The sequence below is a fragment of the Rhamphochromis sp. 'chilingali' genome (genome assembly GCF_963969265.1).
Source record: "Rhamphochromis sp. 'chilingali' genome assembly, chromosome: 14".
Taxonomy (NCBI): Eukaryota; Metazoa; Chordata; class Actinopteri; order Cichliformes; family Cichlidae; genus Rhamphochromis; species Rhamphochromis sp. 'chilingali'.
The window spans coordinates 31,466,475-31,485,644 of record NC_137941.1 but is presented as its reverse complement, the minus strand read 5'-3'; the positions used below and the strand labels follow the sequence as shown (position 1 = coordinate 31,485,644).

The following is a 19,170-nucleotide window of genomic DNA, read 5'->3' as shown; positions in this document are numbered from 1 at the left end:
CTCGAGCTCTTCTCTGAGCCCTTGGTATTTCTCCAGCTTCTCGTGTTCCTTCTTCCTGATATTGTTGTCATTCGGAACCGCTACATCGATCACTACGGCCGTCTGCTTCTGTTTGTCTACCACCACTATGTCCGGTTGGTTAGCCACCACCATTTTGTCCGTCTGTATCTGGAAGTCCCACAGGATCTTAGCTCGGTCATTCTCCACCACCCTTGGGGGCATCTCCCATTTTGACCTCGGGACTTCCAGGTTATACTCGGCACAGATGTTCCTGTACACTATGCCGGCCACTTGGTTATGGCGTTCCATGTATGCCTTGCCTGCTAGCATCTTGCACCCTGCTGTTATGTGCTGGATTGTCTCTGGGGCATCTTTACACAGCCTGCACCTGGGGTCTTGCCTGGTGTGATAGACCCCAGCATATATATATATATATATATATATATATATATATATATATATATATATATATATATATATAATTACTTAATTACGTAGTGTAGATAATGTGTGTGACTGAAGCGGCATCATAGAAAGCGGCATAACTTTAAGTATGTGGGGGTTGCACTGATGAAATTTTAACCACAAGATCACTTATTCCTTTTATTTTGTAATTCTTTGTTAAAAATAACCGAGGATTCGTGATCTAGACTTTAAAGAATGCAGTCAGACCAATAAGTCTGGTACCAAACTAGAAAAGCTTCTGTCAAACAAACCAACATCTTTCCATGAGCCAGCGGTCAGGCCTCCTAGAAACAAATTCATCACACTCCTGAAATACATAAAGAGGGCCTGAGGTATTTGTGCTGTGGACTGAGTGTGAATTTGTTAGGTGATTAAAGGCTAAATATAGCCTCCTGTCTGCCCTGAACTGCAGACTGGTGACTCAGTGACAGACGTTCTTGTTCTCAAGAAGTCACTTTTCCATCACAGGGGCAAAGTGGGGCTTCAGAGTGGATTAAAACCATTATCGTGACCACAGGTCTGAACGTATTTACTTTCTGGATGTATCGTTATTATTTATTATTTTGTTAAATTCTACAAATGTTTTACATTAACAGGCGATTTGTAATAAATCAGTGTGAGGCGTTTTAGGTTTGAGTCAAAGTCTGTGCAAAAGCTCAAAGCTGCTGTCTAAGTAAATAAAGATATTTCTCAAAATAATTTATGTAGCCTTTTCAAAATAAAAAAAATAGGAAAATCATAACAAAAAAACAAACAAGAACATATAATTTAAATTTACAGGCTAGCCTGTGGTCGCCCTGAAAAAGATTTCAGCTGAAAAGCACAGGACTGTTATTGTTGCCTAGTTACCAGTTAACAAAGAACCAATGTAGTTTGCAATAAGTCAAAAAATCTTGTGTTTTCTGCTGGTGAGCTTAATATGATTTGTAAGACAAAAGTAACAAATTCAATCAGCTTTTTAAAAAAGGTGTAATAAAAATAGAATAGAATAGAATCCCTTTATTGTCACTGTACAGTTGTACAATGAGATACATCTGTATGTATAGTGACAATAAAGTCATTCTATTCCATTTTTATTAAGCATAAAAAAACATTTATTTCTAACAAAATTTCTAAAAACATTTCTTTAAACTGTTGGGGATCAGAAACACAAAATGGCAAAGACATGGTCGAGAGAACTAAAACTGTAATTAAGTATCTTCCTTCCATTTGTGCATTATTAACTTGATCTACAGAAGAACAGACACAAAAACAGGAACAACGTGAATCAAATGAATCCTGCTACGAATGTTTGGCCCTGAAGTGGAAACAAAGCCACTGGTGAGTGATGGGTTGAGGCCTCCTGTTAGTCGTGCCAAAAGATCATCTATCTCCTATCACTCTTCAGCCACTGGACCCAAGAGCGCAGCACTCATGTACTGCACTCCCCTGTTAGACACACTGCCAGATTTCTGCACTAAGTAACCCAGTGCTCATTTTCTTACTTATTGAGGTTTTTGGAGTCCTTTCACAGCTAAAGAAAAGAGACTAGTAAACTATGTCTGCAACATAACTGACCTTGCAGAGCTTGTGTTTACAATGAAAAAAAAAGATGCTTTGGATTTGCATCTTACAGATATGCATATGAAGAAATATGCTGCGCCAAGAAAACATTGGGGCTTAGAAAATGTAGTCTAATCTCTTATAGTCTCATTAGTGTTGACCTCGCTCATCATGAAAAAACTAACTTTTCTCTATGCTAGTGTGCTTTTGCATATTTGAAACCTCCATTACTTAAAAGTTCATAACAAAATAAAAAGCACTGTTTTGATTGCAGATAGAAGTGTCGCATCAACTACTTTACAGACATCTCTGTTACAGCAGTCTGTGGGCAAAACGCTTGTTTGACATGCAACCACCTAGGAGATTGTTACCAAGGTGATATCACCTGTTGGTTTTGGCCTCTCCATCATGATGAAACGTAGCTTTTTTGGCTTCTGTGTTTGTGGAGCTAGAAGTGACCATATTTAGACAACAGATTAGAAAGAATGTTATCAGCTAACACTAGCAAGATTTGTTAGAAAGCTGCATCACTGTACAGTAGGGGTGCATTGCACTCTTACATATCTGCTGATTAATCCTAATTATTAATGTTATTAAGATGAATGCTTAAGTAAAAGTCTAAGAAATTACTACAATTTCACTCACCCAAACTGAAATACACACCACACACAGTCAGGTGGGGCACTGGCCACCATTCAAAATTTCCTGGCCACCCTAACCGGCAAGACAGTCCTATGTTGGTAGTAATTTAATAAAATTGCAGAAAACCTGGTTCAAATCCCTGACCGGGATGACCGCTCACACTCTTGCATGTTCTAATATTTATTTGTCTTTCCTGGCCAAGTTTTGCTCTTAAAGTTGACTCCATTCTGGGAGAGTGACTCTCAAGATGCTTCTGCTCACCTCTGCTGAGAATCATTAAAGCAGTGGTTGGGACCTCCAGTCAATCAATCATTCAGCCAATTAAAGCAGATTATTCTAGATTTCCAAATCTTATTTGGTTTTTATATGTACCTATTTTCAGTGATATCAACGTTAATAGCAGGAAATAAACTATTTATATCATTATTCTCTTTCTGTCTTTTTTGTCATATTTTTCATGTAACCTAAATTTGAAAACAGCAATTCTGTTTTTGGTGTTCCACCCCTGTGAAAAGATTCTGGGGGCACTCCTGCTCTCAGCAGGTTGTATCAATAAAATGCTTCAAAAGGCACAAACATGATGGAGAGATCCAGTTCAGTCTATAGATGCCTGCATCTGGACACCTGTCAGTTAACTCGAGCGTTCAGGTAGCAAACTTCACCCCCCGCAGAGTTGTTATGCAAAAGGAAACATGAACTATAAAGCTCTTTGGCACTTTAATTTGTCAGCCTGAGGTTGCTGCTTGGTTTGGCATCAGAACAGACTGATTGTAGCCTGCAACACGACTGCACTTGTGGAAGGAGGAAGAGGACATGTAAGCAAAATATACAGCTGATTTGGCAACATTTAGCTGCAATGCTTCAGCAACACTAGTTTCAATCCAGTTTGATATTATTACAGACATTGACTAATATTTATTAAATAATACATAAAACACTGTAGCATTAAGAATATGAATCATGTGTGTATATAATAACTACCAAAGGTCCAGTCTGAGCCCAGCGAGCAGAGGTAATGCTAACTGAGCCAGCCACGGTGATGAAATAGTGAAATAGCTGAAAATACTAACATCAGTATCGAAAATAACTTCAAATCGAGCTGTAAAACTTTACATTTACAGTTTGAATTCATAGTGAGCCCGAGTAAGACAATGAGCTGCTGCACAAAGCTGGAGTGGGGCCCCTTTAGAAAGGTTTCCTACTCAGCAGTCACTGCAAATTATCCATCAGCTGTTTAAGGTGGGGTGGTTGCAATCAGAATGACCTCCTATAGGAGAAAACGTTTCACCATTGTCACAGTTTTAGTTTGGTTGATGGTTCTGAGTTTCACAGACCCGGTCAAAGATGTTGACACTGAACAAACAGACCTTTAACGTCAAGGAAGTTTTATTACAACAACTCTACTAGACTGCATCCTCTGTTTGCCAGTTAGAAGACAATAAGAAAAAGGTTAAGCGTAAGAGACACACAAAGCACCATCCAACAATCTAATACGGTCTCCACCAAAGGATTTTACTGATTACATGGTTTACAGATAAGTACACACAATGAAACAGGAATATCATTTACATTTCCATATAATGTAGATAGATTCATATTAATATTAAAAGACATGTTTATATGTAGGTAAAGCTGTACGTTAAAGAAATTTGTGTGGGTGTCAGACCTTTTTATAACCTTAAATGTTCAAATGTTTTTAAAAATTTTAAAAGACATGTGAATTTGCTTATTTTATTACAATAGATTGATCAAATATAAAGATTTTTATCCAAAATTCTCACTGGACAACTGCTGTGTGGCAAAACCACCCCATTAGGCAGATTTTTGCTAATGTCACAGGCAGATTTGAGGATGTCTCTTGTTGTTTTTTTAGTTGACACGAGTCCCAAATAAACAATTCAGCTTTTATTCTATGACTAAAGCTTTTAAATATCATCAATATATCATTATTTAATATAATTATGCCTTAGGCTAAGCTTTTAGAAACTGACATGTGTACTCAGTGTTGGGAAGGTTACTTTTAAAATGTATTCCACTACAGATTACATGCCCCAAAATGTATTTTGTAATGTATTCCGTTACATTACTCAATGAGAGTAACGTATTCTGAATACTTTGGATTACTTAACATATTATCATGCTGTTTACAACTACGTGAATGTACTATTGCTGTGTGATTTATTACTATTACTGAAGGTCCGCGGCTCCGAACTGTAGTAAAGGACCTCTGACTAATACGGCGGGGTCCCTGTCAGCTCGTAGCTGAAAACTAGCTTTACTTTGTTGTCTGGGTCAAGTTTGCTTGCGAGAGACAGAGAGAGGCGTTGAAAGGCTGCTCCAACGGAACTTATTGTTTCGGAGGAAAACACGAACACAGCGTACAGTCGAGTCTTAATAGCTTATTTACAACTGGGCTCGTCAGGCACTCTTCTTGACTGCAGTGGTTATTATTATATTTACATGCTTCCAGCTCCCGTTTTTGCTCGATGACAGCTCGTGCTTTCCCTTTTTCTCCCTTTTCGCGCTCACAGACACATAACGAGTATGGCAGTCCATTCTCCCTGCAACACGGACTACACTGCCCATGAGGCTACATTCTGCATTCTGCCTATTAGCTTAGCACAACAACAACAACAACAACAAAAAGGTGCTCTCTCACCCAGGAAACACGCAGAGAGAGAGCGTCACCCTGTAACCATGGCAACCGCAACGCTGCCGCCTGGAACAACAGAACGTAGCTGTCAAACAAAACCCAAACAGTCCTGACCCGCGACAAAATGAAACAGGGAAGTACTGCTGTGTAATCCATTTATTTCAACAAAGTAACTGTATTCTAAATACCACCTTTTTAAACGGTAACTGTAACGGAATACAGTTACTCATATTTTGTATTTTAAATACGTAATGGCGGTACATGTATTCCGTTACTCCCCAACACTGTGTGTACTATGGCTCTCATTGGGTACTAGACATCACTATTAATCCTTAAGAAATTATTCAGGACCACTAAAATTTAGCACTGAGATTAAAGGAGTTTCTTTGTAAAATAATTATCATTTGAGTAATATTATGTAAAGGTCTATATAAGGCCATTAATTACAACCTCCATTTACCCAAATGTGCATCCCTTCACATTTACTTAAAAGTATTTGAAGTACACATTTCGTTAAGTCCGCATTTTTCTCTTTGTATGTTTGCTCACTGTGCTCAAAGGAAGTTCACACTGAGCTGTAAATTCCACCCATCAATATCATGCATCGCACAGTGTTGTAAATCCTCAGTTCTTGTAATTGTGCAGAAAGTGTTTGCGGTAGATGTTTGACTCCCAGGTGCAAGACTAACACAGCCGTGTCATTTTAATTATTTCTTGATGTGGTTATGAAGTAACTCTGAGTCAGCGCCACTTTTTAATATTTGCTGTCGGAAGGCAGCGTGAGGGAGTGAACTGCGGAGGGTTGAATGTCAAAGAGCAACAAACAGGAAGCCGGCAGTATGGGAAATGACAAAGGAGGAGGAAAAAAAACATACATACATAAAACTGAGGATAGCCTAAAAAGGAAAACACTTGAGAATGATCCTTATGATCTTTATAACTGAGCCAACTACAAGCACTCACGACGGCGGATTAAAATATCTGAAAAAAAGCAAGTTCTGGACTTCATGCATATTTTGTTTTTGTCATTCTACTTTTATTAGAAGATATATGAATTCCATCTGACCATGACTTTTAAAAATGTCAGCCTAATGAGTCTATTTGATGAGTAATGTGTGACAACTGAATGTAGTGCTGTTGAGGTTAAGTGGCAGATCAAACCCAGACTGTGCTTCTGATAAAATTCTGATTAAACTGAGTTTAAAGTTTGTAGAATTTGCATTTGTTAAAAAAAACAAAGTGTCTTACTTTTTATTGTGTTTACACCATAAAACCAGTTCAATTAAGGGAGGGCTGGGGGGAGGGGGTGTATTTATCCTACTTTTTGTCATCTTATGACTTTTGTGTTGTTCAGGTTTAAATTTAAAAAAGGGGGTGGATGGAAGGGCAAAAATCCTGGAAGTTTACCTAGCAAGTAAACATCTCGTGAAATCTTTCCCCCAAAATTCAAACCTCGAAGTCTAACATTGGGTTCCAGTTTTGCTGTCTGTCCCATTATGACAAGACATTTCTGTCCAAGTTTGGAAAAAAGTGTTTCTCCAAGTTTCTCTAAGTTAACCAAGAATTATCAAAACCTCATGTTACATAAGGTAATTCGGAAATGGGCCTCTGGAAGTGATTTTACATTTGGACAAACAGCTAATAATTAGCTCTCTGATTGTGATCTTCAGATTCATTTGTTCTGACAGACTGGAATAAATGTGTTTAAATTGAAACCTAAAAAGCACAAAGCGACTCTATGAAGTATTTTATTAATTATTTGTATTTTGTCATCTTAAAAATAGAACAAATCACGGCCTCTGTCACTCCATGACCCCAGTCGAAGACTGAAGCCTGCAGCTCTGATTTCATTCATCATGTAAAGCAAACAAGAGCAATAAATATGGTACAAAAAATTTATTTAGTAACAGTTTTGTAAACATTTGAGGTAAATGAACATTTACATCATCTTGTTCTTACAAACAAATAATTCATACACAAGGCACTTCTCTTATTTAAGACAGCACTGAAAACAGGTTGCTGTTGTGAGCATTGTGAGATGGTTCCGACTCCCTGACGAGCCAGAGAAATCATGCTCTGCATGAAACATAAGAGGAGAGAGTTTGGAGGAGTCACAGGGATCACAGGCTTCGAACAAAACATCCTGTCAGGGCTTTGTATGCAGGGTTAGGGAAGGGCCAGCTACCCAGCTAACATTCTCTCAACATTGGAGCCATCTGATGTGACGTCTAACCAGAGTCCCGACAGTTCTGTGAGAACATACTGAGTAAACAAACAGAAAATTACCCCAGCTGTTATTCTCTCTCCCGCCACTGTATTGTTTTTTCTCATCATCATCTGAGCTTGAGATAAAATCTTTAATAATACATTTTCTGTGAAGAGTGACTGCGCTTTGGTTTAAGACATGTTTTTCCCTTTGAGGATCATAAAGATTGGCGTCTTGCTCTCTCCCTGTCACTCGACTGCTACCAACATGAGCCCTGCAGAATAGTAGTTTTGTTTTCTAAATGTGCAAATCTTTACCAACTACCAAGTTGTAAATGCAGATATCAAAGAAGTCTTTGTCATTTGAATGGGAACCATGGATTTGGAAGGGCAGCTTTAATCTACGCATTTTATATATTCTCTTCTTCGAGTCTCTATTTGCGCTGAAAGAAGCTAAATAAGTAAGATACAGTATCACACATGATACTCCTGTGGGCGCTGAGAATCTCAAACCATACTGTGCCATCATTCTGTAACCCCACCACCACCACCACCACCCTGACAAATGGAAAGACAACATTTTTTGCACTGCTCCTACTCCAGTGTATTAACCAATACACAATAACTCATTGAAAAGTACTGTTCCTACAGACATATTAGTAATCAGCTATGATGTTATGCTCTACCAGTGCAATATCTCCAATGCAGATGGTTAACTTTTCACACAGTGCTGCTGTGTGAACTCTGCCCCGGTGTTGGACTCACAGGAAATACAGCAGATTATTGTTGATGTAAAGTTAAAAAAGCTTTTTGAAAGTGAGTGCCTGGGTTGTGGACAAAACCAAACAGCACAAAGACATAACAGGAACAGAGGACTGCGGCTAATGATGAGTTCAGTTTAAAAGTTTGGGTTTCTAAAGGTCTCTAAGAATCAAGATGAACACAACAAAATAGAAGCAGTCGAGGCTGACTGCACCCTGCGGCGTTCTGAGACGCCCAACGCCAGTCACCTTGTCTTTTTTTCTTTTTTCTTTTTTTTTTTTTTAAGTCATAGCTGTTTTGCAATCACAAACTGACTACTACAAGTATGCAATTTATGAGTAAAATTCAATTCAGTGTAAAAGAAAATGACCAAAGTTGCTCTCAATCTTTAGGTGTGGGGGATTTCTGTTTTTTAAAAAGGTGGGAGTGGGTTTGAGGGCCGAAATGTTTGCCGACAATCTTACAAAAATGGTTACAAACGTAACTCTGGAGCTCTGGGAGGCTGAGCATTTGAATTTACAAGGTAAATCTTAATAAAGTTTTTTTTGTACCACTTAGTGGCATGCATGCATTTTTTATAGCCTTTGAAGGCATTATCTTATATTTGTGCAGTTCGCTGAGAGCATTTTTCTTTTCAGATATGTTGACTAAAGGTAACACTGACAGAGGGAGGCGTAAGGGACTCCTACTTTCCTTGTTTTTGTGCCCGGTTTACTGGCAATGCGGTGTTCAGAGAGACCCAGATGTACTCTGGACATAGCAAGAAAGACTTACCAGCATTTTTAACCCATATCCTGTCCACGCTTCACTTATTTTTCTTTAATCCCAGGACCCTTTGAAAGTTTCCAAAGTAACGTCCTATCTGTTCCATGTCATTATAACTTTTGTTTTTCTTTTTTAATAGGATCATGGGTAGAACCTAGCTAGCCTACTTTGCCACGCAAATATGTCAGTGAATCGGTGAGTTGTAGGGCTACACATGCTGGCATGCACAACTACACAGAACACAATACATGTAACGTCATGTACAAATGCATTGAGGATGAATTACTCTCAACACGACAAATAAGTCAAGTCAGTAAAATTCAGGAAGCGCAGAATGGCTTCCGGGTCTCCCGACATGCCGTGCAGCACACCGTGCACGTTTGTGCTGCAAGTTTGACAATGAAAACAGATAAAAATGTGGACTGAGATTTATGATCAAGTTGCCCACATCCGGTGCCCTGTGCATTAACATCAGCTATCTCTGTTTCCTCCAGATAAAAATATTCAAAATTTCCAGTCACCGGTCTTCAATGACCATTTCCATTTGGAATAATTAGTCCTCGCGGCTCAACAAAAAGGAAAAAAATAGAGAAACACCAGAAGATCCCCTTTCCCCAAATCAAACATGTTGGTGAGATGTGTCCATTTTCATGTAAAATTAATAGATCACAATGTCTTTCACTCCATCCATTGCTGTTACCGGAGGCTCCTGACTTTGTAGAAGTGCATGGTCACATATTGTGTGCATAAATATAGACTATTAATCAAGAAAAACCAAACCTTGCCTCAACTACTCTGCAACTCACCGATTGCACTAAATCAACGACAGCTAGTGGTTCAGTCATTTCACATTTGCCCTAAACATTCTCTTGACTTTCTTGCTTTCCTGTCTCATGGTTTGTTTTGTTTGTTTGTTTGTTTTGTTGCTTATTACATGTTCATGATTGTGTCTGGGTTTGGGGTGAGGATAGTGGCATGTTATTCAAGAGGGCTTTAAGGGACATGAAAGGGCTGAATGCATTTAGACAGCCAGATCACTCGGCCTGGCCCTGATGCTGCTGCTCTTGCTGGCCCGACTGAGCCGCCGAGGGTCTGTGCTGACCATTACCGGAGGCTCGTGCATCTCCACTGTGGTGGTGACGTGGCCTTCGTCGTGCTCACTCTTTCCTCCATCCCAGCTGCCTGCGTTGGAGGCGTCGCCAGGGCTGCTGCCGCTGGAGGCAGCGTTGGCAGTCGCGTTGGTGATGTTGGTGTTACTGGTGGTGTTGCTGGTGGGTAGGAGCAGAGCACCATTGACGCTTTGGTGCTGCTCATTGTCGCTGCTGGTGGCAGAACAAGAAGAGGAAGGTGGAGGGGAGGTGGCCTTCATCTCCCGAGTCTGCTGCTCGGTTGCCAGGTTGGCCCAGTTCTGCTGTGTGGCCAGCCTGTGGTTGTTGTTGTTGCTGATATAGTAGTGGGAAGAGGGGGAGGATTGGAGGGACTCCTCCTGCTGAAGGTCGTCCATCTTGAACTCTGCGGCCGAGGGCACGGCGGCTGGACCCATGGGCGGCAGGAACGCCCCGCTGCCCGCCGTCACATCTGTGTAGTTGGGAGGGTAGCTGGGGCTGGATGGGGCAGTTCTGGAGGCCGAGGCCAAACACTCAGGCTCTGCAATGTCGACGCGGCGCAGCGACTCACGTTCGGGGGCATACTCATTGGTCATGCCCTGTTTAACTTTCTTCCATCCAAGGTGATAGATCTCTAACAAATTCAGCAAAAGAGACACGCAAGCCACCACAAGCATAAATATAATAAAAATAGTCTTTTCAGTGGGCCTCGATATGAAGCAGTCAACGGTGTTGGGGCAGGGCCAACGTGCACACTTGTACAGGGGCCTCAGCTGGAAGCCATAGAGAAAATACTGGCCCAAAATGAATCCCACTTCAAACAGGGTCTTGAAAATAATGTTGAACACATAGGTACGCAGCAACGCGCCTCTGATACGGATTTTGCCATGTTCGTCCCTGATTGGCGGCTTCTCCTTTTTGCCGCCTCCTCCTCCTCCTCCTCCAACATCGCCACCATTTCTATACAGGAGTTCTTTCTCCTCTTGGAGCCTGTTTGCCTTGCGCATCTCCTCCTCCTTTTCTTTCCGCTTTTCCTCCATGCGGACGATGTGCAGCACGTGGCCCAGGTATATGAGGGTTGGCGTGGACACGAAGATGATCTGCAGCACCCAGAAGCGGATGTGCGAGATGGGGAAGGCCTCGTCATAGCAGACGTTCTCACATCCGGGCTGCTGGGTGTTACACGTGAAGTCGGACTGCTCGTCACCCCAGACCTCTTCGGCCGCAGCCCCCAGCACCAGGATCCTGAAGATGAAGAGGACAGTCAGCCAGACTTTGCCGATGACCGTTGAGTGCTCCTGAGCATTCTCCAACAGCCGCCCCAGAAAGCTCCAGTCGCCCATGCTTCAAGAATTAGCCTATGGAGAAAGTACAGGCTGGAGTGGGGAAAAGGAAAGGGGCGCCAAATAGCAAAAAGAGGAGAAATAAGCAGAGAGAGTGGAAGTTAAAGAGGTGCTTAGGATTTTTAGAACAGCTTAACATTTGTCAGTGCAACAGGTGTCAAGGGCTTACCCTCACATTTAAAACACTGCACATGCAATCAGAGAAGAGGATGCAAGGACGTGGAGCAAAGCTTGACATTTTGTTTTGTAAGCACTTAGCAGAAAGTGGTCCTTAAAGAAATCTGCCAGTTCAGACATCACAAATAGATAACAGATCAATAGCAGCTGCTTCTTAGCAGCTCATATACCATATAGGCCACCTCTGTCACTGAACCCTGGTTCACTCCCTTTCTCTCTCTCTTTCTCTCTCACCTGCTCGCTCCACTGCACAGCAGGCATGTGCTGAGATCAACATTATGATGTTCGAAAACAGAGATGGGGTCTAGTAGGGTGCGCACACACACACACACTCAAAAACTGACATCGTCTACACACATCCTACACACCATCGTCCCTCACTCTCTCTAATGCAACTGTAATAATAAAACCACCAGAATGAAAAGAGATTAAAAAAAATAAAATTATTAAGTCTAGTATAATATCTGTGTGATATATTATGGTAAATTACAGATTATTTTTAACTCAAAAACTTTAAAAAGGGAAGAAAGCAGTGATTTATATTATTTATTCTCTGGTTAATCACAATTATTTGCTTATGTATTAGAAAATAGCTGGTATATTTCCCCAGTCCTAACCCGACACCTTTACCAAGCAGCACCACATCCTCACATCGTTAAAGCTTTTGGGTTTGGCTCTTTTGCTTGATAAAGAGTTAAGCTGCTTAAGTTTCAAACTACATTTTAATATTGAAGTATAGCGAATTCAGATGCAGAGACTAGCTTATTAAAGACAAACACGTGGCCTTTTAGACAGTGTTGTGTACACTGAACCCTAATCATGCAACATATTCAGCGTAAACGCACACACACACACACACACACACACACACACACACACACACACACACACACACACACACACACACACACACACACACACACACACACACACACACACACTCATTTGAGGGCAAACTTACTAAAATATTCTTGTATTAAAAGGTAATAAATCCATCGACTAGGGTTCACAATATGTATGACACCTAGAAGAGAGGAAAAAACAACATGTTAACTTTCACAAGACTTTGTAAGAAATACATTAAAATAAATCTTCTGGTGGAAAATTAAAACACTGCTGGCTGTTTCAGAAAACGGTCAGGCTCTTTAAACACTGTTTCCATTTATCTGACATCAATATAAACTTATTGGGGGAAACTGCAGCAGTTACACCCAGAGAATCAGAAAGTCGTGCTTTCCATTTGTGACCTTGTGATGACTTATTAGTGACAAACCCACAAAAACTTAAAAGAATAATAAAACCTCACTCCCCTCAGCTCCACAGCTACTTGTGGCATTTGTGTCAGATGGTGAAGAATGTAACAGACGGGTTCAAATACAAAGCCCTACCTGCCAGAGTGACAATGCAGAGTGTGCCAGAGTCCCCAGACTCCTTTTAAGCTTTGACAGCCTTTTTGTTCCCCCCTTGTTCGGTAAAACTGAAGCAACTCTTAATTACCTGATAACATGCCGTTCTTCATTTACTGTACTCCCTTTTTAGTGCAAGAAAATAGCCACGGTGGTGTTTATCCGTCATACCTTTAAAGCGGAGATGTCATACTTAAACACGAAACGCAAATCCATCTGCCATCATCGGTGCCATCACTGGAGTGCGTTGAAAAGCGGTGTGGACCTCCCGCGGCTGAAGCGACCCTCCCTCTGTGTCCCTGATCCACCCCCCACCCACACTCAACTTGTCACTTCTGTGACAGCTCGACAAACTATTTTTTTCCTCACGTTTTTTTTAATGCGGGCCTCGCAACCTCGTTCATGCACAAACTTCTCTCCGTGCCTGTTACTTTGCGCAAGGGAAACTTTTTTCTTTCTTGTTGTTAGTTTCTGGAGGAGGCTCGGAGTCGGAGAGATGAGGCTCGGTTAAACGGAGCTACCGCTCATTTCCAGCCATGACTGGGCTGTCACATTGCGTGACCATCCATGAGTGAATCCACAGAGTCATCAGCCTCTCCGGCCACACCACGCCCCTGCCAACCTCCCCAAAACCGTGCGCAAAAAGTTGCCAAAAGTTTAGAAACATTCCCAAATTATGACCCCCGGGTGCTAAAAATAGTAATAGTTACTCATTTTAGGAGGCAGGCAACATTAAATAGCCGCGAGGTCTTTAAAAGGCCGATCCTGTGGACACACTACAATCTGTCCAAGTCAAACGTTACTTAATAAAAACCTGATATGTGGTTATAAAGAGCAAAATGTGGAGGAGAAGACAGAGAGTGTAAGGCAAGACGATTCTCTCCCAGTGTGGGAAAAAAATTCCCCACTTATCCCATATTTCAGTAAAGTAAATAAAACTGCACATAAATGATAATGCACACAGGTCTGTTTTTACCGATTTATTTAAAAATTAAAAAAAAAAAAGTCTCATAGAGCAAAACAAGTTGAAGGATCAAAGTGCAAGTGAAATAATAATAATAAAAAAATGTCAGATTTAATCATTTCTTCTTAGAAAGCTGTTTGCTCATTAGTGTGCAGTTTGCTTTTAAAGGCAGACTAATAGAAACTGTATTATTATTAATAATAATAATAATAATAACAATAACAACATGTTGAAATAGGAATAATCAGGATTATCCCATAAAAACAAGAGGAAGTACATCGCTGTTAAAAAAAAAAAAAGTAGCATCAGAAAATGTCATTAGGCTTGTTACAGAAAGCTAGAAGTCAAAGGTCAGTGCAGAGCAGGCACACAGACTAGTTTTGGTCCCAGCTGCATCACTTATGTAACATCAGTATACAGCTCACTGTGGTTTCTTTTTAATTATGGTGGAATCGACACGTCTAACCAACACTTTGGAACAGTCTGACTGATCCCGCTTGGCTATTCCTGGATGGAAGAAGGACAAAGACATTTTCACGGCCACGGTGCCTAGCAGTGATTAGTCTGGTGGCTAAAATAAGGCACATGCTGAAAGCTGATACAGCCAGCTGGGGTCAGTACACACTGCAAGAAAAACAATGCAAGTTCAAATAACACAGGAGCAGATCTGGGGCTGAGCGACTTCTGGTGTTTCCAAAAAAGCAGGATTGGAAGTCACAAGGTGAATGAGGAGGAACCCTATCTGAATGTGAAATGGTCAAAGTAAATTAAACCTACACCCTATAAACTTGAAAAACATGAAATCCTAACACCTAAAAGAGTACACAGTATCATGACTCCTGTGTCACGTCACTGGTTTCAGCCTTCTTTTACATTAGATCCAGTCTGGAATTCAGTTTCACAGAAAATAATTCACATGTGTGCAGCATGATCTGTTCAGGGGGATTCTTGAACTTGCTGGATGAAAAACCATCTGATACTGTACAAACATATACGTTCTTCATATTTTTGAATGAAATGGTATGCACGTGTGAAATTTTTTGTCGTCTAACACATGTAAAGAAACATTTACAACCCCCCCCCCCCCCCCCCCCCCCAAAAAAGAACCTATGAAGTTGATCAAACAGCGAAGATCAGTGATTTCATTCTAAAACAGAAAAATCAGACTTGTTCATTAAGCGTAATCACATCAGGTACTGTGAACTTAAAATCAATCTCATCAGCTAAAAGCTAAACATACTCTGCTTCTCTTCTCAAAACTTCATTTGTTCTCCTCGGATAAATCGATCACTCAGGCTGTTGTGAAGGCGTTTGTGCTCGTTAAGGGTCCACTGTCACCACTAGATGTCAGTGTAGGCTCATTTTTCAGGCAGATTTCGCCACGTTCAAGCAAATTTCAACTGTGGACAGTAAAATGGTTGCAACCACTCAGTGTTTGACACTTGTTTTACTCTTTACGTTACTATCTGGCAATGTGTTTGTTCGGAGAACTCAGTCAGGTCTTTACAGTCAACCCCAACTATACAGATCCAAAGCTGTTTCACTATCTCGTGAGACAAATCCCAGTAACCAAGACGTAGACACAACTCGTGAGGTTGGATTTACAGTATACACCTTTCTCTTGTCTCTAACACATGGTCTTGTTGCTGGATGAATCTGTGGAAGAAGACAGCAGCATTTCATTCTTCTTGTTATCCCGTGTCACGCTGTCTGGGTAAGTGTGTTTCCTCCTGCTGGACCTTGTCATGCATCTCATGACCGCCTTTACAATGAGGTAGAAGAGCTCGGCCACATTCAGCACCATGCAGATGGCAGATGAAGCCACCATGAAGATGGTGAAGACGGTCTTTTCAGTTGGCCTGGAGATGAAACAGTCCACCTTGTTGGGGCAAGGCCACTGCTCGCACTTCACCAGCCGGGGCATCTGGAAGCCGTCGTAGACAAAGTAGAGCGCATACATAAACCCCCCCTCAAAGATGAGCCGGAAAAACAAGCTGCAGGTGTAGGTCCACCACAGAGTGCCTGTAATGGGCAGACGCCTCCTCTTTAGCGTCTGCAGCTCAGTATCTGTCATCTTTTCAGTGCCATTGGAGGCCAGCATGTTCCTCTTATCACCCCGTTTTCTGTAGGCGACGTGCATGGCCACCAGCAGGGCCGGCGTGGATACAAAGATCAGCTGCAGGCACCACAGGCGGATGTGCGACACGGGGAAGAAGTGGTCGTAGCAGACGTTTTTGCAGCCGGGCTGCTGCGTGTTGCACGTAAAGTCTGACTGCTCGTCCCCCCAGACGCTCTCCGCAGCCAGGACCAGAATCGTGATGCGGAAGATGAAAAGGACAGAAAGCCAGATCTTCCCCAGGCTGGTGGAGTGCTTGTTGACGCCACCTAGCTGGGCGTAGAGAGCCCCCCAACTCATTGCGGCCAAAAGGAGTCCGGAAGCTGAGACAACCTGTGGAATTCAGCAGAAAGTTAAAAGGCTAGAAAAGTGCTGGAGAAATACACCTGCTGGAGGCCTTGTTTTATGGCATATTTATGTTGTTAAAAAGGTGCGAGTGTGTGTGTAATTAGAAAACTATCATTATTTTTCAGATGCATATATTGTGGATGACTTGTGGGATTTTAAATAATTTTTAAAGGGCTGAAAGGTTACATTTCTGGCTACACATGACAAGGTGTATAACAGAGTTGGCATTACAGAGTCAAAAAGCGGACGGGAAAGCAAACTGTATGGATCTATGGTTTTAATGCAATTAAAGGGCATTTTAGCAGCCAAATAATGTTGCAAGCAAAATGAAAAAATATGTATTTGTAGTTTTAAAAAAATAATATTTTTTCCACAAAAATCTAAAAATACACAACCACTCGTTTCCCTGAAAATAAGAGCCTCAAACTCATTCTGACAGTATACAGAAAAGTATTGGGAAGACCAGCGTCTACCTCAGACCAACGTCTGCCAGCTTAAACCAACTGCACTCAGACTGAAGGGGCCCACAGGTTAAATAAGCAGCTGCATTCAAGGAGCTAACACTTTAAAATATCTAAATTCGACACATTATTTCTAAAATATATTTTCACTTTTTTGTGGTGGCATTAGCAGATCGAATTGAAATTAAACTCACCTGTTTTTGTGGAGTTTATCCTAAACAGATTTTTTTTAAGCTTCCAACAAGCTGGGGAAACAATCAGTCCTGTTCTCTTCTGTGTGTCTCAGTAGAATCGGTTTGGGACAGACTCGACTTGTCTTGTCTATAAGTAGTGAGTGAGGCGCACACCGATTATCCATCATCCCTCCTGCAAACTGGGAGGGAGGGGCCAAGCTCGAGGTGGGGCCAACCAGCAGGGTTATTAGTCTCTAATTAAATTTTACGCAGGCATTTAATGTTAATGTGACTTCACCTAATAATAACAAAAGGGAGCCCTCCGCCGCCCACACACACATACATATAAAATATTTACAATATAAATACAATATTTCAGTTTATAGAGCCACAAACCTGCACTAGAACACCCAGAGTGTGATGTATGGTTGTCACTATTGGACCTATATCAGTGTGAAATTTAAATCTTTCACAGCCCTCCTGATGTGTTTCCTTATGATTTGGGAACTTACCCGTCACAATTATGCGAGCACATGGTGGCAGTCAGCAGAGAGCACTCAGCCCAGAAATATGTAGTGAAATGTCATTATTTAATTTCTCCTCATTATCAGGATCACAAAAACACTCATCTCTTTCTGTTGTGTGGCTATCAAAACAATTACATAAATGCGTTATTGTGTTCTTTTTTATTAATCAAAACACTGATTCACATTTTCAAGAAATTTGTTTACACAAGAGACCATTAATGTGGCTGAATGAGATCATTGTTTTTCACATTTTACCACAGTCGGTTTTGTAACCAAGATGTAGAGTAAAAGTTAAAACGTGCTGTAGATTTAGAAAAAACAAAAGACCGGTTAAAATTGTATTCATAAGGAGTAGCAATCCAGAGTTATGTTCTAATACTGCTAGTACTCATCATATAAGGAAAATTGATCATTACTCATTTTAAAAAAGTGCTGTTTTTCAGTCAAGGTATGCCTGTTTAAAGAAAAAAAGGTCTTCATTACATGTTGAACTCAACAATCACATTTCTACCTAATTAAGTTGTTTTTCTTGAGTTTGGACCCTGAGCTTATTAGTCCTTCTTCAGCTTGGCCAGACGCATGAGGAACTGGTCCCTCCTCTCCTGCCTGGCTGCCAGATGCTGCTGGTCACAGGGAATGAGCTCGTACATCTCCTGTGGACGGCACAGAAGGAAAAGCTAGGTGAGCAAAGTGGAATGGTTGCTATCTAGGACTTCGGACATGTCTAGTGGGGGAAATAACTATTTTCTCAGTTGCTGAATTTGTACGTTTGCTCACTGAGAAAAAATGAACAGTCTCTAATTTTTAACAGTAGGTTCATTTTAAAATAAAGCTTCTCAGCCGTAAAGCTAAACTAAATATCCTTTTGGGGCGATCCTGGCTCAATAGCTGGCAGTTCGTCTTGTAATCGGAAGGTTGCCGGTTCGAGCCCCGGCTCCGACAGTCTCGGTCGTTGTGTCCTTGGGCAAGACACTTCACCCGTTGCCCACTGGTGGTAGTCAGAGGGCCCGGTGGCGCTAGTGTCCGGCAGCCTCGCCTCTGTCAGTGCGCCCCGGGATGGCTGTGGCTACAATGTAGCTGCCATCACCAGTGTGTGAATGTGTGTGTGAACGGGTGGATGACTGAATGTGTAAAGTGCTTTGGGGTCCTTAGGGACTAGTAAAGCGCTATACAAATACGGGCCATTTATCATAATCTTTTAATAACGTCTTAGCTTTGAAACAGTGACATCCAGGGCCGACACTTGCACAGATCAATGTGCATGCAGTGCTGCCCTTGTTCTCGTGATCACAGAAGGCAAACGAGTCCACCTTAAACTATTTAATGCTCCAGCTCAGGGTGTCCTTACAAGATGACCTTCTGTGGCTAACATATTAACCGCCTGTGACAGCATGTGACCAATTAATTTCTACTTAGGAGAAAGCTTTATGGCTCAGAGGTGAGTAGAAACTGCTGAATTTCAGTCATCCAGAACTAAACACACAATAAATAATGAAGAAAATAATAAATTAAGAT

General features: G+C 41.3%; 3 protein-coding genes across 6 annotated transcripts in view; all 3 read right to left on the bottom strand.

The window, feature by feature from the left end:
* Positions 1-7,232: 7,232 nt before the first annotated feature.
* gja3 (gap junction protein, alpha 3) lies at positions 7,233-13,336 on the bottom strand. 3 transcript variants are annotated; one of them, XM_080903104.1, is made up of 3 exons: positions 13,238-13,336; positions 12,622-12,684; positions 7,233-11,516 (listed from the first exon to the last, which is right to left on the bottom strand). In XM_080903104.1, exon 3 carries the CDS (start codon positions 11,481-11,483, stop codon positions 10,056-10,058), a length of 1,428 nt encoding a protein of 475 aa, XP_080759230.1. In that variant the 5' UTR covers positions 11,484-11,516; positions 12,622-12,684; positions 13,238-13,336; the 3' UTR covers positions 7,233-10,055. The 3 variants fall into 3 exon arrangements, with proteins under 3 accessions (XP_080759230.1, XP_080759229.1, XP_080759231.1); XM_080903103.1 differs by having other exon boundaries at positions 13,158-13,306; XM_080903105.1 differs by lacking the exon at positions 12,622-12,684 and having other exon boundaries at positions 13,158-13,306.
* A 1,798-nt stretch (positions 13,337-15,134) lies between these two features.
* Positions 15,135-17,294, bottom strand: gjb8 (gap junction protein beta 8). Its single transcript, XM_080902192.1, has 2 exons — positions 17,150-17,294; positions 15,135-16,479 (listed from the first exon to the last, which is right to left on the bottom strand). The coding sequence occupies exon 2, from the start codon at positions 16,444-16,446 to the stop codon at positions 15,658-15,660; it is 789 nt and encodes a 262-aa protein (XP_080758318.1). The 5' UTR covers positions 16,447-16,479; positions 17,150-17,294; the 3' UTR covers positions 15,135-15,657.
* A 505-nt stretch (positions 17,295-17,799) lies between these two features.
* cryl1 (crystallin, lambda 1) overlaps positions 17,800-19,170 on the bottom strand; it is a 30,819-nt gene continuing 29,448 nt past the window's right edge. For both annotated transcript variants that reach the window (XM_080902189.1, XM_080902190.1), the window contains exon 9: positions 17,800-18,308. In XM_080902189.1, the coding sequence (XP_080758315.1) occupies positions 18,207-18,308 (102 nt within the window). In that variant the 3' untranslated portion in view covers positions 17,800-18,206. The remainder of the gene's footprint in view (positions 18,309-19,170) is intronic.